We start from the raw sequence: 17,769 nt of genomic DNA on the forward strand, positions 1-17,769 counted from the left end.
GTAACTGCCAATTTCCAAATGAGCCTCGAGCTCATCCACTTTATTTCTAATGCTTCGTGCATTCATATATAATTTTTAATTTGTTATTCCCCTCACTCTTCCTATCAATCCCTATTTCACTTGACCTTACAGCATGATCCTTTTTTGAGTTTTCTGCTCCATTTATTCTGTTGTCTTTCTTGACTTCTCTTGTTCTAACTTGCCCTTTAACTTCCTTCTTAAACTTCCAGTTTGGCCCCTCCCCCCGCTATTTAGTTTAAACGCAGCTGTGTTGCAGTGGCAAACCTGCCTGCCAGAATGCTGGTCCCCCACCTATTAAGGTGCAACCCACCCCTCTTGTATAATTTATCCTTACTGCTAAACACATCCCAGTGATCCAAGAATTTAAATCCTTGCTTCCTGCACCAGTTCCGCAGCCACACATTCAAGTCCATTATCTCCCTGTTCCTGTCCTCTCCAGCCCGAGGAACTGTCAATGTACTAAATTCAAACTTGATTGGAGTTTGGTATTTTTCAGGGTATAATTTAAACTGATTGGCCTAATTCGAATATGTTTTGTCATCTCCAGGAAACCAGCTAATCGAGTTGTTTGAACAAATGTTACATTATATCTTGTTCAGAACATTTGGTACTGTCAGGTAGTTCTAGTTTTTAACTCTCAAAGGTACATTCACATCTTCATAATACTTAGCTCCGGGACATCTCTGCAGGAGTTCCTCAGTGGAATGTTCTAGGCACAATCATCTTCAGCTGCTTCATCGATGACCTTCCTTCCATCATAAGGTCAGAAGACTGAAGGATAGCAAACTGTGTTCCCTTGTTCAAGAAAGGGAGTAGCAACAACCCTGGTAATTATAGACCAATGAGTCTTTCTTTATTTGTGAGTAAAGTGTTGGAAAAGGTTATAGGAGATAGGATTTATAATCATCTTTGAGGGCAGTAAGTTGATAAGGGATAGACAACACAGTTTTGTGAAGGGTAAGTCTTGCCTCACAAACCTTATTGAGTTCTTTGAGAAGGTGACCAAACAGGTGGATGAGGGTAAAGCTGTTGATGTGTATATGGATTTCAGTAAGGAGTTTGATAAAGTTCCCCATGGTAGGCTACTGCACAAAATACGGAGGCATGGGATTGAGGGTGATTTAGTGGTTTGAGTCAGGAATTGGCTGAAAGACGACAGAGTGTGGTGATTGGGAAATGTTCATCCTGGAGTTCAGTTACTAGTGTACCACAAGGATCTGTTTTGGGACCACTGCTGTTTGTCATTTTTATAAACAACCTGGATGTGGGCAAAGAAGGATGGGTTAGTAAATTTGTGGACGACACTATGGTCGATACAGTTGCGGCTAATGCCGAAGGATGTTGTAGGTTACAGAGGGACATAGATAAGCTTGCAGAGCTGGGCTGAGAGATGGCAAATGGAGTTTAATGTGGACAAGTGTGAGGTGATTCACTTTGGAAGGAGTAACGAGATGCAAAGTACTGAGTGAATGGTAAGATTCTTGGTAGTGTGGATGAGCAGAGACACCTGTGTCCATGTACGCAGATCCTTGAAAGTTGCCACCCAGGTTGATAGGTTTTTTAAGAAGGCATACAGTGTGTTATCTTTTATTGGTAGAGTGATCGGGTTTTGGAGCCATGAGGTCATGCTGCACCTGTACAAAACTCTGTTGTGGCCACACTTGGAGTATTGTGTGCAGTTCTGGTCACCGCATTAAAGGAAGGATATGGAAGCTTTTGAAAGGGTTCAGAGGAGATTTACTAGGATGTTGCCTGGTATGGAGGGAAGGTCTTACGAGGAAAGGTTTAGGGACTTGAGGCTGTTTGCGACAGAGAAGATTGAGAGGTGACTTAATTGAGAATATAATCAAAAGAGCCTTTTTCCTCAGATGGTGATGGCTAGCACGAGGGGACATAGCTTTAAATTTAGGGGTGATAGAGGATAGATGTCTGAGGTAGTTTCTTTACTTGGTAGTAGGGGCTTGGAACACAGCCTGCAACTGTTGTAGACTTGCCAGCTTAACAGGCATTTACATGGTCAGTGGATAGGCATATGGATGAGAATAGAATAGTGTAGGTTAGATGGGCTTCAGATTGGCTTCACAGGTCATTGCAACATTGAGGGCCAAAGGGCCTGTTCTGCAGTGTAATGTTCTATAGAAGTGGGGATGTTCGCTACCGATTGCGCAATGTTCAGCTACATTCATGACTCATTGAAGCAGGCTATGTTCAAATGCAACAAGATCTGGACTTGTGCTGACAAGTAGCAAGTAACATTAATTCCACATATATACCAGACAATGACCGTCCCCAACAAGAGACAATATGACTACCACCCCATGACATTTAAGAATGTTACCATCACTGAATCACCCACTATCAACATCCTTGTGTTTACCACTGACCGGAAACTCATCTGGCTTTGTCATGTAAATACAGTGCCTACAAGAGCTGGCCAGAGGTTGGGAGTATTGCAGTGAGTAACTCACCTCTGATGGAATACTACTCACTTGTCTGGATGAGTGCAGCTCCAACAAGCTTGACACTATGCAGTATAAAGCAGCTTGATTGATTGGTACCGCAGCCGCAAGCACCAATTCCCTCCACCACCAATACTTAGGAGTAGCAGTGTACACTATCTACAAGGTGGCGGCACAGTGGTTAGCACTGCTCCCTCACAGCGCCAGAGACCCGGGTTCAATTCCCGACTCAGGCGACTGACTGTGTGGAGTTTGCACATTCTCCCTGTGTCTGCGTGGGTTTCCTCCGGGTGCTCCGGTTTCCTCCCACAGTCCAAAAGATGTGCAGGTCAGGTGAATTGGCCATGCTAAATTGCCCGTAGTGTTAGGTAAGGGGTAAATGTAGGGGTATGGGTGGGTTGCGCTTTGGCGGGTCAGTGTGGACTTGTTGGGCCGAAGGGCCTGTTTCCATACTGTAAGTAATCTAAAAAAAAAAAGGTGCACTGCAGAAATTCTCCTTCGCCCTTTCCAAACCCACGGCCACTTCCATCCAGAAGGTCAAGGTCAGCAGATACATGGGAACACCTCCACCTGCAATTCCCCTCCAAGCCAATCACCACCCTGACTTGGACATATACCATTGTTCTTTCACTGATGCTGGATCAAAATCCTGGAATTCCTTCCCTAATGGCATTGTGGGTCAACCCACACCACATGGAATGCAGCTCAACACTACCTTCTAGAGAGCAACTGGGGGCAGAAAATAAATGCTGGCCAGCCTGCGACACCCATATCCCACAGTGAACAAAAAAAAGCATGTGCCTGAATCATGAGCTGATGGCCAAGGTATCTGTAGGTTCATGTACTTTGTCCATTTCCTGATTTAATCTCTGCAAGCTCCTGATGAAGACCCCTCCATGTGTTCAGTGCCTCCTGAATGAAACCTCCCAATTGTGATCAGTGAGTATGCTTTGATCGTGAAAGCTGTTCACCTGGGAGTCTCCTGCCTTAAGGAATCTGGACTCAAGCAGCCAAGAAGAATTGGTTTTGAGTGATTGGTACCTTGACGATGAGCAAGTTGTCTTGATTGCTGTTAAGCCACCTCCAATTTGTATGTTTGTTTCTTCCATTAGATTTGGAGAATCATCTGAAGGCATTGCGGATGATATGTACCACCCCCACACACACACACACACACACTCTCTCAATTCTTCCCCAAATGTATACAGCTACATATATATGTGCACCCACATGTAAATACATATGCATATATACCAATATGTAAACATGCTTAAAGATTCATTTATTTACAAATGGATACAAGCATGTTCTGTACAAGCTTCTACAAGCCCGGTTTTTCTCTTTCCCCCTTTTCTTATGTCTCCTGCAGATAAATGAAAAAACTTTCCTAGACTATTCTCCCTATTCCTGAATATTTGCATTTCTCTAATTTTCTCTCCATTCTCTTGGGATCTGGTTCCAGTATTCACTTCTGCTCGGCACTCTCTCTGACCTGTATTATTCTCTCTCCACCATTCTCTCCGTTTTATCTGCTTCTCACTCTCTGCCATTTTGATTCTCTGTTAATCACTCTCTCTGGCCCCACTCTTCGTCCTTCACATTCTGTCCTCTGTTCCTCGTTCTATCCCAGGAGAAACCCGTTCTCTTCTATTTGATCCAGCCTATACCACTTTGTATAGCAGCTCATTCCATAGACACACCATCCTCTGTGTGAAAAAGCTGCCTCTGCAGGTTCCTTTTAAATCTTTCTTCTCTCACCTTAAACCTGTGCCTTCTTGTTTTGGACTCCCCTACCCTTGGAAAAATTCTTTTGTTATTTACCTTATTTATGACCCTTGTCTCGTGATTTTATGAACCTCTGAGATCACCCCTCAGGCTCCAATCCTCCAGGGAGAAAAATCCAGCCTCACCTCAGAACTCAAGCCCTGCAGTCCTGGCAAGACCTTTGTAATTTTTTTCTGCACCCTTTCCTACAGCAGGGCAATCTGAATTTCCACTATATTCTAAAAGTGGCTTCACCAATGTCTTGTACAGCTGCAACATGATGTTTCAACTCCTGTACTAAATGCTCTGACAAATGGAGAAATATGCCAAATGCAGCCTTCACCATCCTAGCTACCTGTGATGCCACTTTCAAGGAACTATGTACAAAGTCTAGTTGTTTGACAGCACTCCCCAGGGAGAATGTAAGGATTGCAGGTGCTGGAGCGTCAGAGTCAAAAAGTGTGGTGCAGGAAAAAACAGCAGGTCAGGCCAAGGAGCAGGGGGATGGACATTTCAGGCATAAACTCTTCATCAGGACTGTGATGGGGAGTGGAGTAGAAAGGAGGCTAAGAGAAAAATATGGGTGAGATGGAGGGAGGTAGCTGGGAAGGTGGTAATTGGATCTAGATGGGGGTGATTGTGATAGGTCGGTGGGGAGTGGATGGGGGGGGTGGGAAGGAAGATGGACAGGTGGTACAGGTTAAGAGGGTGGTGTCGAGTTGCAGGTTTCAATCTGGGATAGGGTGGGGGGAGGGGAGATTTGGAAACTAGGTAAAGTTGATGTTGATGCCAATTGGTTAAAGGGTCCCAAGGTGGAAGATTAGGCATTGTTCCTCCAGTAGTCGGGTGTCTTGGATTTGGCAGTGGAGGACGCCTAGGACTTGCATATCCTTGGGTGGAGTGGGAGCGGGAGTTGAAGTGGTCAGCCACAGGGCAGTGGGGTTATTTGATGCAAATGTCCCAGAGATGTTTCCTGAAATGTTCCACAAGTTGACGCTCTGTATCCAGGAAGTAAACGAGACCACATAGAGAGTAACGGACACAGTAGATGAGATATTTTGATGTGCAGGGAAATCTCTGCTGGTTGTGAGAAGATCCTTTAGGACCTTGGACGGAGGTGAGTGGGGAAGTATGAGTCCAGATTTTACTCCTCTTGTGGCCGCAAGGGAAGGTGCCAGGAGTAGAGAGTGGGTTGATTTGGGGGGGGCGTTGGAGAGTAGAGGACCTAATGAAAGAGTCACAGAGGGAATGGTTTCTGCAGAATGCTGATAGGAGTAGGGAGGGAAATATATCTCTGGTAGTAGTGGGGTCTGATTGTAGGTGATGGAAATGGCGGAGAATAACGTGCTGTATCCAGATAGTTGGGTGGATGGTGAGGACCAGGGGGATTCTATCGTTATTGCATTTGGAGGGGTGGGTTCAAGGCGGAGGTGCTGGAAGTGGAGGAGATGTGCTGGAGGGCATAATTGATCACATGGCAGGGTGGGGGAAATTGCGGTCCTGGAAATGGGAGGCCATCTGGCATGTCCTGGAGTGGAATTGCTCCTCCTGGGTGCAGCAGATATGGCAGAGGCGGAGAAATTGAGAGGACGGGATGGCCCTTTTACAGGAAGGGAGATGGAAGGAGGTGTAGCCCAGGTAGCTGTGTGAGTCAATGGATGATCCCTGGAATGATAGGTCTAACATATGAGGAACGGCTGAGGATCCTGGGATTGTATTCATTGGAGTTTAGAAGATTAAGGGGAGATCTAATAGAAACTTACAAGATAATACATGGCTTGGAGAGGGTGGACGCTAGGAAATTGTTTCCGTTAGGCGAGGAGACGAGGACCCGTGGACACAGCCTTAGAATTAGAGGGGGCAAATTCAGAACAGAAATGCGGAGACATTTCTTCAGCCAGAGAGTGGTGGGCCTGTGGAATTCATTGCCGCAGAGTGCAGTGGAGGCTGGGATGCTAAATGTCTTCAAGGCAGAGATTGATAAATTTTTGATGTCACAAGGAATTAAAGGCTACGGGGAGAGTGCGGGTAAGTGGAGCTGAAATGCCCATCAGCCATGATTGAATGGCGAAGTGGACTCGATGGGCCAAATGGCCTTACTTCCGCTCCTATGTCTTATGGTCTTATAGTTTGAAATAGATGTCCGTGTTGAGTCTGGAGATGAAGAGGTGAGGAAGGGGAGGGAGGTGTCCGAGATAGTCCAGATGAACTTGAGGTCTGGGTGGAAGGTGTTCGTGAAGTTGATGAACTGTTCCACCTTCTCACTGGAGCACGAGAGAACACTCCCTAGGCTCTACCATTAACTGAGTTAATTAAATAGGGTCTAGAAAATGGCTTCTTTCTTAAATACATTTAGTAACTTGATATCTACAGACATTCTGTGGTAGAGAATTCCACAGGTTCACCACCCTCTGAGTGAGGTAATTTCTCATCCTAGTCCAAAATGACCTCTCCCATTTCCTGAAACTGTTGGCCCTTCTTGAGGACCCTGGATGTTGCCTGGTATGGAAGGAAGGCTTATGAGGGAACATAATTCCTGCATCCAATCTGTCTCATTGAAACATACAATTTACTATGTTTCAATGAGATCCCTTCCCATTCTTCTGAACTCCAGTGGATATAAACTCAGTCAAACCAATTTCTTCATACAAGACAAAGGTGCTGTCCCAGCAATCAGCTGGGTGAACTTCCCCTGTGGCAAATATATCCTTCCACAGGTAAAAGCCATAGAACATTACAGCATAGTACAGGCCCTTCAGCCCTTGATGTTGCGCCAACCTGTGGAACCAATCTGAAACCCATCTAACCGACACTATTCCATTCTCGTCCATATGCCTATCCAATAACCATTTAAATGTCCATAAAGTTGGCGAGTCTACAGCTGTTGCAGGCAGAGTGTCCCATGCCCCTACTACTGAATAAAGAAATTCCCTCTGACATCTGTCCTATATCTATCACTCCTCAATTATGTCCCCTCATGCTCGCCATCCGAGGAAAAAGGCTCTCACTGTCCAACCTCTCTAACCCTCTGATTATCTTATGTCTCAATTAAGTCGTCTCTCAATTGCTTTCTTTCTAATGAAAACAGTCTCAAGTCCCTCAACTTTTCCTCATAAGCCTTCCTTCCATACCAGGCAACATCCTGGTAAATCTCCTCTGAACCCTTTTCAGAGCTTCTATATCCTTCCTATAATGCAGTGACCAGAACTTTACGCAATACTCAAAACGTGACCACACCAGAGTTTTGTACAGCTGCAATCCCACTACCAATAAAAGCTAACACACCATATGCCACCTCAACAAACCTATCAAGGGTGGTATGGGTGGCAACTTCCAAGGATCTCTATGTACTGAGATCTCTTTGCTGATCTACACTGCCAAGAATCTTACCACTAGCCCAGTACTCTGCATTTCTGTTATTCCTTCCAAAGGGAATCACCTCTCACTTTTCTGCATTAAACTTCATTTGTCACCTCTCAGCCCATCTCTGTAGTTTATCTATGTCTCTGTAACCTATAAGATCCTTCATCACTATCCACAACTCTACTGACCTTATTGTCATCTGCAAATTTACTAACACATCCTTCAATGCCCTCATTCAGGTCATTTATATAAATGACAAATGACAGTGGATCCAAAACAGATCCTTGCAGTACCCCACTAGTAATTGAACTCCAGGATGAATGTTTTCTATCAAGCACCACCCTCTGTCGTCTTTCACCCTGGCCAATGTCTGATCCAAACCACTAAATCACTCTCAATCCCATGCCTCTGTATTTTGTGCAGTAGCCTACTGTGGGGAATCTTATCAAATGCCTAACTGAAATATGTATACACCACATCAACTGCTTTTCCCCTCAGCCATCTGTTTGGTCACCTTCTCAAAGAACTCAATAAAATTTGAGAGGCACAATCGACCCTGCTCATTAGAATCTGCCTCCGATCTCCTAGTTGATTTTCTTCACCACTTGCAACCTCAATTCATTGCCAAAATTTTGATGCGTCCATGTCTCTGCAACCCATTCTGGTTTCTCTTTCATTCCCTCCCTGGCTACAGTCCCCTTTGTTGTTGCACCTATTCTGTCGGTGAGTGCACTGTACTTTAGTTCTAGTACTAATTATTCACATGCCTTGGACCTTGTCCTTTACTCTCCCAACATGGCTCATCTTATTTTTGCTCGCTCTCTTCCCCCGCCCCCCCCCCCCCCCAAACCACCACCGTCTGCTTCTCTCTGACCTGAATATCTGCCGTTACTTCCAATTCAATCCTTCTCCACCTTGTTACCTCTGACCTTAAGCCTCTCCAGCCGCCCTCTAAACTCTCTCTCTCTAATTCCCCCATCTGTTCACCGCTTCCCACGCTCCTTGTGTGACTCCCACTCATTGCTCCCAATTTGTCTAAAGTTTGCCAACACTTCCAGACCGTCCCTAACTCGGGGATTATCACCTCTTGTCTCCTACCTCCCGCCTCTGTAACTCCTCTCCCTTCAATGTACTTTATTATTCTCTCCCACCTCCAAATCAACCCACACGTCACTGAAACTGTTGACGTCTTGGGTGTTTCGGGCTTTTATAGTCACCAGAGTCGACTGAAGCTTCGGGGAACAGAGCAGGGAAAATATAAATGTACCGAGAGAGAGAGAGAGACACACACACACACAGAGGAACCCTCCACTGACATCAACGCTAGCACACAAGAGACTAAGCAGAAAGGACGCTTCAGTCGAAAGAGAACGGGATTCGTTTGAAAAATTCAAACTTTTCTAAAAATATATATTTGTATCTTCGATATTCCTCCGTCTCGATCCAGATAGGGTCAGTTTTAGATAGGAGCTAGACTAAAGGTTGGAAAAGGTATTTAGTGGAAGGACATTGGACTGCAGCTGAGGGAGGGTTTGAGGGAAGAGAGTTTGGAGGGGTGGGGGGAGGCGAAGATCGCATTTATCCTGAACACCGACTGTGTAGACTTGGAGTGACTCCAGCAGCGACTTGTAGAGAAACTGAACCTTATCTGAGCGGGAGAGGTGCACATTCTGAGAAAAAGAACACTTTCTAGGTTCCCTCCCTCCCCCAGCTCCACTCTCCAAAGGTTATTTCACATAAACACGTTGAGGCACACGGCGAGGTGATGCGGCTGATCAGAGAGACCTTTCAGTTCCTGGCCCTCATCTCTCTCACCACTTTCTTCGTCTTGCTCCAGGCACTGCCAACCGGCAAACTGCAGCCGAGCAGTCAGCAGGGAACGAGCAGTAGCAGCACGGGAGGCGAGGTGAGTCAGTGTCCTTGGATTGATTTTAAATCATATTAGCTTTTTTTAAAAAAAAATAAAAACGTCCAGAGAGATGGAGCAAGGTAAATACTTGAAAGCTAAGAAGTTATATCAGTAGAAAGTGGGATCTGTATTATGAAGGTACATTATTTGTGTTTGCCTTTCTGCGCTGGGTTTGTGTGTTATATATTTCATAGAATCCCTACAGTGTGGAAACAGGTCAATCGGCTCAACAAGTCCATGCCGATCCTCCGAAGAGCATCTCACTCAGACCCATCTCCCTACCCTGTCCCTGTAACCCTGCATTCCTATGCTTATACACTAACCTACTCATCCCTGAACATTATGGGTAGTTTAGCATAGCCACTCCACCTACTTGTGTGTGCCTGTCTATATTTGTGTCTGTATATGTACATGTCTGTGTGTCTGTTTGCATTTGTGTGTATTTGTGCATGTCTATCTATGTTTGTGTCTCGATGTGTGAATTTATCCTTGCTTATCTGTAATTTGCCTGTAATGATGTGTTGCACTGTATTTGTGTCTGTTTGTATGTGGCTGTATGTATTTGTGTGTCCCTTGTATTTGTGTCTGTGTTTGTATGTGTGCTATCTGTATATGTATCTGTTCGTGTGCCTGTGCATGTTCTTGCCAAGTTTGAATGTTTGCAGCTTCTTGCTGTTAAACAAGGAAGCCTGCTCCCTGTTTCCTGTATTAAGTCTTAGAATTTTTTTTAATCAAAACTGCATGCAGCTCAGTCTGAAACCCTCTTCTCCGCTCCTCTCCCGGGATTAGGGCTGGGATACGAGCTGGTGCCTAAACTCAGGCTGGGCTGACAGGAGCCCAGAGTTGTATCGCCACTGGCTCACAGTTCAAATCTGCTGTGCTGTAGTTCTCTAACACTCTGAGTTACTGCTTGCTGCATACGCCCCTTTTAATAACTTTGAGCTACAGGAGAGTTTGACTTCACTGAGTTACAGTTCAGGTCACCCAGGGAGAGGGTTTTGGTTTGGTCATTGGGGAGAGTTGAGGTTTATATGTTGGGGTCAGTTTTGCTTCAACTCATTTTTTAAAAATATATATAACTTTGCCCATGTGCTTTAAAAATGTAGTGAAACCTTCAATTTCTCTGAGGTATTGCACCTGTAAACATTTACAGTCCCTTCCCTTCATAATGTTTCAAAGTCAGAGGCCCAGGAAGGGTTCATATACCCTGGAGGGACAGACTGTTTGTCCTGGGATGAGACAGACATATGCACTCACACACACCACCAATAGTCAGCCAGCAGGGCTTTGTGCCAAGGACTCAAACTCCAAACTACTGCTGCAGCCAAAACACCCTCCATCCCTCCTAGACTATAGGCAGACTGTCATTCTGCATGGGCTAAGTAAGGGGCTTTGATCGTTTGTTTGTTTTTGTGTGTAGTGGGGAGGGGTTCCGGCTCCAAAATTCACTCAAGAAATCCCAGGAACTGCTCCTCAAACACTTGCCTTTCACTCAGAAGAGATTGTGTGACATTTCTCATGGTGAGGAGACCCTGGTTAGTAGGGGTCCCAATGGAGAGATTCTGGTTAATATGGGCCCTTGTGGTCATACTCATTCCTCTTCAAATTGTGTGTAATTCCAGTAAGGCCTAAGGAGTTCAAACTAAACGTGTTCACCAGATGGCCTGCTTTCAGAAGTATTTTTATGACCAAACCCTACATCCCCCCCACCCTTTCACAGAATGATTGATGTCTTTCACAAGCTCTCATCATTGATTTTCAATGTATTGCAATGAGCACTGTTTCTGTTGTTCTGTGATGTGCTTTTGATTTGATCCAATGATGAGGATTTCTTCAGATCTCATCTGTTCCTGATTGTAGGTGAAACACTCAAACTCTGGTGGGCATAGCTCTGGTTTGACTCACTTTTTGAAGTCTTATTCATGAGTAATGTCTCACTGCTGGTAGCTCTGATATTAAAACCCATACAAAATCAAAGTCAAACTATTGGGCATTTTACTTATTTGTTTTATGAATAACTATCATAATTCCTTCTATTGAAAAATGCAAGCCTGTCCTACTCGGAGGAAGTCAGAAGTCACATGACACCAGATTATAGTCCAACAGGTTTATTGAAATCACAAGCTTTTGTAGCATTGCCCCAACGTCAGGTGAACGTCACTAACATTGACTTCTGACTTTGTCCATCCCAATCCAACATTAACATCTCCACATCATACTTGGAGGAATTCAGCCCTGTAACTTGACCTGTCGTTTATTCTGTTCTCAGCATAGTTTCAGTAATCGTGGATTTGGGAGGGGACGATTGAGTTACACTTTCTGCTCCAGATCCCAGTGTGTGCATCTACTCTCTCTTTTCCCCTCTCCTCTTGTTTACTTTCTTTTCCTCTAACTCTATGCTCAGCGCTATATTTGTTTTTTTCTCTCTATTTACTAGATACTTTCTCCTCTCCATTCCTTCCCCTTGCCCCTTTTCTCTCACCCTCTCTACTCTCTTTTTCTCTTCATTCGCTCTTCCTTTCCTACCACCCCCACTCTCCCTCTGTGTCTCCCCTTACAATTCCTTCCCCATCTTGCTTTCTCCCTCTCCCCACTCTCTTTTGACTCTCTCTCTCTTGACTCTCTCTCTCGACTCGCTCTCTCTTTCCCCCCTGACTCTATCCATCCGACTCTCTCTACTCACTTTCTCTCCCTGCCCACTCCCTATCCAAAAATCCCATTCTCTTCCCCATATACACACACACACTCTGACTCTCTCTCCCCATTCTCTCACTCCTAGCCAACCCCACTGCAGCCCACTCATTGATTTTCTCTCTCTCTCTCTCTTTCTCTGTGAGAGTGATGTGGACACAGAGTGGAATGTTACTGTGAAAGGTGCTGTAAGAGTAAGACCATGTTGGTGGTCATGTGGGGGTCCTGAACTTCATTGCAGCAATTGTGAAATGGCAGAGATAACATACTGAGTCTCCAGAATCCAGCACCCACTGAACTCTCTCTTCTTAATGTTGATTTGTTTATATCTTTGTTGATATATTGATACCAAAACTTGATATCCTCTCTCTCTCTCTCCCACCTCTCTCTCCCTTCACTCCTCCCTCCCCCACACCCCACAAAATCCTGATGACTTGGTCATCATCTCATTGCTGTTTATAAGGGACTGCAGGAGGCTGCATAGATTTGCTATCTCACTTCCTGCTTAACAGCAACAATTTATACACCACCTTTAATGTAGCAAAATGTCCAAAGGTTAGCAATCAAAACCTGACACCGTGCTGCATGAGACCGGTGGGACGTAGGATTCAAGGGGTATCAATGTAGAAGAGAGAATTAAAACCGTAGATGCTGAGAAAAGACCTGAGGCCTCATGAAAATTGGGGCTGCACAAGAGGCCAGAACTGGAGAAGGATAGAGATCATGGAGAGTCGCAGGGCTTCTGAAGTTACAAGCCTTCAACAGTAGCTGCTTAAGATTCTGAGAATGAGTAAGGTGCCGGAAGATGGTAAATTTATTCTTTCACTGCTTTCCTTCACCTGGGAGTGGGCAGACCAAGAGCATATTGTTGCTTGATGAACACATTACCGCTATAAGGGAGTACAATTGTATCATGGTATTGTCAGTGGCGACAGTATTTTGGATGTGGAATGAGTTTCAGGCAAAGAGCCCTTAAGACTGGGTCGCTTTGACAGCTGCTGCCCTGAAGATGGTGCCTTTTCCAGCAATGACTCGTACTTCATTTCGTCAACATGACCCTTCAACTTGGGCAGTTACAAACTGGGTCAGTGCTCTGACCTTATTTTTGGTAGGAAGTAAATCAGAAGATCAATTCGACTACATTCACTCATTAAGTTGTCAACTCTGGTTGATAGGTTTCATTGTGTGACTTGACCCACTCTCCTTAACTACCTCAGCTGGTTAAACAGTCTTCACCCACTGTGCCTTCCTGCTGCAGTTTGCCAATATTTTGTAACTTTTCTAACAAAACAAAATGTTCACAGCGCAACGAAAACTATTTGAATGAATCTTCAATCATTGCAAACTCCAGGGCAAAACTGGAGGGTTGGCAACCCCACCAGCTCATCTTCCTGGGAGTTACAGAATGCCTTTGTATTTTCAAATTTGTTCATGGATTACAGGAATTTCTGACTGAGCCAGTATTTATTGCCCAGATGGTAGTTCAGAGTTATCCACATTGCTCTGGTCTGGAGTCGTGTGTCGGCTAGACCAAGTGAAGATGACACATTCCTTTCCTAAAGAACATTAGTGGGTTTTAACCATCGACAAGAGGTCATTAGGCCAGCTTTCAATTTCAGACTTTTGTTGAATTCAAATTATCACCACCTGCCTTGGTGAGATTCAAGCCCATGTCCCTAGAACAACGGCCTGGGGTTCTGAATTATTAGGCTAGTGATATTACCACAATATCACCCCCATCACGACATTCCAGAAATTCATAGTAATCCACATAGGCTCTTTCACAAGGGGCAATGAACTTCTCTGATACAAGGCCGGCCTCATTGGATTATGCAGCACAGAATGAGGCCTTTCAGCCCATTATGCCTGTGAAAGCACTTTCCAATCAGTCCACTTGCTCATAACCCTGTGAGCTATTCTACTTAGAACCACTTCTCCAATTCCTTTTGGAAAGTTACTGTTGAAATTGCCATTTCAGGCAGCACACTCCATATCACAAGCTCTTGCCGGTTTAAAGAGACTTTTCTGCTCCCGGCTCTTTTGAATGAGCATTTATGAAGATAACCAATGGGCAGAACTGGTCTTAAACAGTCAACTTCACTGCATAGCCCAGTAACTAAACTTGCAAACTCCCCCGCACATGAAGGAAAATCCACTGATGAATTAAGTTGAAATCATGGCTTTATTTAACAGGCCCTTATTCTCTGAAGTTTTGAAGATTGAGGGGTAATCCCACTGAAAGATATTAAATTTCTGAGAGGGTTTGATGATACGATAAATGTTAAGAGATTGTTTCCTCTGGCTGGACAATTTAGTCCTTAAGGATATACCTTGATCATTTAGGACTGAAATGAGGCTGTGAATCTTTGGAATTCTCTACCCCAGTGAGACACGGATTCTCCATCAAATGCAGAAGAAGCTAGAGAAGCTCAGCCAGTCTGGCAGCATCTGTGGAGGTAAAAACAATGACTGCAGACGCTGGAAACCAGATTCTGGATTAGTGGTGGTGGAAGAGCACAGCAGTTCAGGCAGCATCCAAGGAGCTTCGAAATCGACATTTCGGGCAAAAGCCCTTCATCAGGAATAAAGGCAGTGAGCCTGAAGCGTGGATAGATAAGCTAGAGGAGGGTGGGGGTGTGGAGAAAGTAGCGTAGAGTCCGTGTGGGATGAGTTGGTTACGGATGTGGCTGTGGTAGCGAGTTTGTTTCACGACATGGTTGAAGAGCTTCAGGGCAGAGGAAATGACCTGGGAGTTGCAGTGGGAGAGGGACTCCCTGAAATTCTTGTAGAGAGAGGAGGAAAACTTCTTCAAGGCAGGCATCCTTGCAAGAGGATTCGCAGTAGGGTTAAAATCAATGAGGTAAAAACAATGACTGCAGATGCTGGAAACCAGATTCTGAATTAGTGGTGCCTTTATTCCTGATGAAGGGCTTTTGCCCGAAACGTCGATTTCGAAGCTCCTTGGATGCTGCCTGAACTGCTGTGCTCTTCCAGCACCACTAATCCAGCATCTGAGGAGAGATACGATATGACTTTCCTTCAGGAATATTATTCATGGATTGTCCATCATTTGAATTTCTGCAAGTCAGGAGATTGACAGTTTTGTGCTTTTAAAGGGAGTCAGGAAGTGTGGAGTTAGGACGTGAAAATAACATTGAGGCAGAAGGTAGCCTTACTGAATATGGATCATGGACTGGATGACCTGATGCGGTTCCTATTTTATTCTCATGGCTAAGACCTCGTCTCAAGAGGCACACTCCGGCCTCGTGGGACAACAAGTATGCTGGGAGATCAAGCCACTCCCTGGAAAATTCCCATGAATTGATGTCAGTGCCCTGTATTTGGTCCATTCTTCAGGATTTGTCTCTGTAGTTGGTCGCTGTGAAGGAATGTTAATGCTATACTCGTCTGCTGAGAATCGTACCACAGGAAACCGCAAAAAATATAAAAAGCAAGGAAAAGAAGACATACATTAGACTGAGACAGAGAGAGAACAAAAACATTTATTCTGTGGGTTGGGAAGTTTCCCTTCACTGAATTTATCTTGGCAATGCTGTCATTCTGACAGTTTACAAAGTCTGTGCCTTCTCTTTTGTCTCCAAAGATAGTCCTCAGTTTTCTGAAGAAGGATCACTGGACCTAAAATATTAACTCTGACTTCTCTCCACAGATGTTGCCAGTCCTGAGTTTTTCCAGCAATTTTTGCTTTTGTTTCTGATTATATCTTTGCTGCTTTGGTTCCATTTCCCTTAATATCCTCGTTCAAGAAGAATCAACCAATATTAGTTATTCAATTAATCCATACTTCCTTGAGTTCTAAATTTACATTGTCCTTTGTGTTGAATGCATTCTGACATCCCCCACCCCCAAACAGCCTTGCTGGAATTCTAAAATTATGCCATTTCGTATTCTCATCTGCCCACCAGAACCAATCACTTACTTTTTCCTATCTATCCTATCAGATTATTTAAATCTCAAGCACTTTGTGATGGAGGATCACAACATATTGTCATTTGGAAACCTGGGCTGTAATGTGGACAGAACATATAGGTTCTTAAAGTTTTATTTATATTTCTATGTTGGGTGTCAAAAATGGGAGACATTGTTTCAGTACAATTTTTTTGAGTCCTCCGAGAGTGTTGAGAGTTTTCTGACATGTTGTTTGCGTATATTTAAATGAGGTTTTTAAAATAAAAGCCCCTGAGATGAATAGTTCAGTGTTTCAGAAAAGTAGAGTAAATGTAAGTAAAAGAAAAGGCAGTTTCTTAAATACTAGCCAGATGTATGCAATCTTTCACCATATTTGAACCCTTTCATCTTCTGTTTGATGTCTATTTCCATGCTTTACAAGGCAATTTGAGGTATTTCTGCATTCAAAAACCTCTAAGTTCAGTGGTAGTACAGAATTTAAGTAGTTCTGAAAAGAGAGACATGTTTCTGAAGCTTTTCATCTTGCACCCATCATAACAAAAACAAGAATGCCAAATTCCAACTAATCACAACAGCTTGTTTGAAATTTGGCATTCCTGCATTTGTCCTAATGAGTGCATGACAAAAAGCTTTGACAAAATTTCTCTTTTCAGCAATTGTCTGTAAATTGTTTTTAAAGAAAATAGATACTTTTTTTGTATTAAGGATCTACCTTTCTATTTTAAAGGCTGATAGATTTCAACTTAAATTTAACAATGTTTAGTTCAGGCTTTAAGATCATAAGACATAAGAGACATAGGCCAATCAGCTCATCGAGAATACTCTACCGTTCAATGAGATACTGACTGATCAGATAATCTTTCACTTTCTTGCATTTTCCCCATAACTTTTGATTTCTTTACTGAATAAAAATGTCTATCTCAGCCTTGAATATATTGGCCCAGCCTCAACATCCCTTAATGGTAAAGAATTCTTCAAATTCACAACCCTGAGAGAAGAAATGCCTCCTCATCTCTGACCTAAATGTATAATTCCTTATGCTGAGATGATACTCTCTGGTCCGAGACTGTCCCACAAGGGGAAACAAACTTTCTGTATCTATCCTTTCAAGTCCTCTTAGAATTCTGTATGTTTCAAAAAGGTCGCTTCTCATTCTTATACATTTCTAAAAGTACAGGTGTGAACTCAACCTCTCCTCATCAGACAGCCTCTCCATAGCTGGTATCAGTCGAGTGAACCTTCTGTGGGCTGCTTCCAATGCCAGTACATCTTTCATTAGTTAAAGAGCCCAAAACTGTTCACAGTATTCCAGTTGTGGTCTGACTTGTATAGTGCCTTGTGTAGTTTTTGCTAGGCTTCCTTATTTTTAACTTCCATTCCCTTTGAAATAAAGGCCAATATTCCATTTGCCTTCTTTATTACCTACTGAACTTGAATACTAGCTTTTTGTGATTTACGTACGAGGACTCCCACAGTCCTCTGTTCAGTAGCTTTCTCCATTTAAATAAAATTCAGCTCCCCTGTTCTTATTGCCAAAGTGCATAAATTCACATTCGCCCAAATTATATTCCATCTGCCAAGTTTTCCACCACTTGCTGAATCCGTCCGTATTTCTCTTTGGACTCTTTGTGT

At 43.8% G+C, this 17,769-nt stretch overlaps 1 protein-coding gene across 2 annotated transcripts in view; it reads left to right on the plus strand.

The window, feature by feature from the left end:
• Window positions 1-8,678: 8,678 nt before the first annotated feature.
• ism2a (isthmin 2a) overlaps window positions 8,679-17,769 on the plus strand; it is an 85,902-nt gene continuing 76,811 nt past the window's right edge. The window contains exon 1 of one of the 2 annotated variants that reach the window (XM_087989628.1): window positions 8,679-9,513. In XM_087989628.1, coding sequence (XP_087845754.1) covers window positions 9,373-9,513 — 141 coding nt within the window. In that variant the 5' untranslated portion in view covers window positions 8,679-9,372. The remainder of the gene's footprint in view (window positions 9,514-17,769) is intronic. The other variant, XM_043697045.2, reaches the window with a different exon arrangement.

This window comes from Chiloscyllium plagiosum, unplaced genomic scaffold, assembly GCF_037043375.1.
Source record: "Chiloscyllium plagiosum isolate Xiang-an unplaced genomic scaffold, Cpla_swu_hap1 HiC_scaffold_8, whole genome shotgun sequence".
NCBI lineage: Eukaryota > Metazoa > Chordata > Chondrichthyes > Orectolobiformes > Hemiscylliidae > Chiloscyllium > Chiloscyllium plagiosum.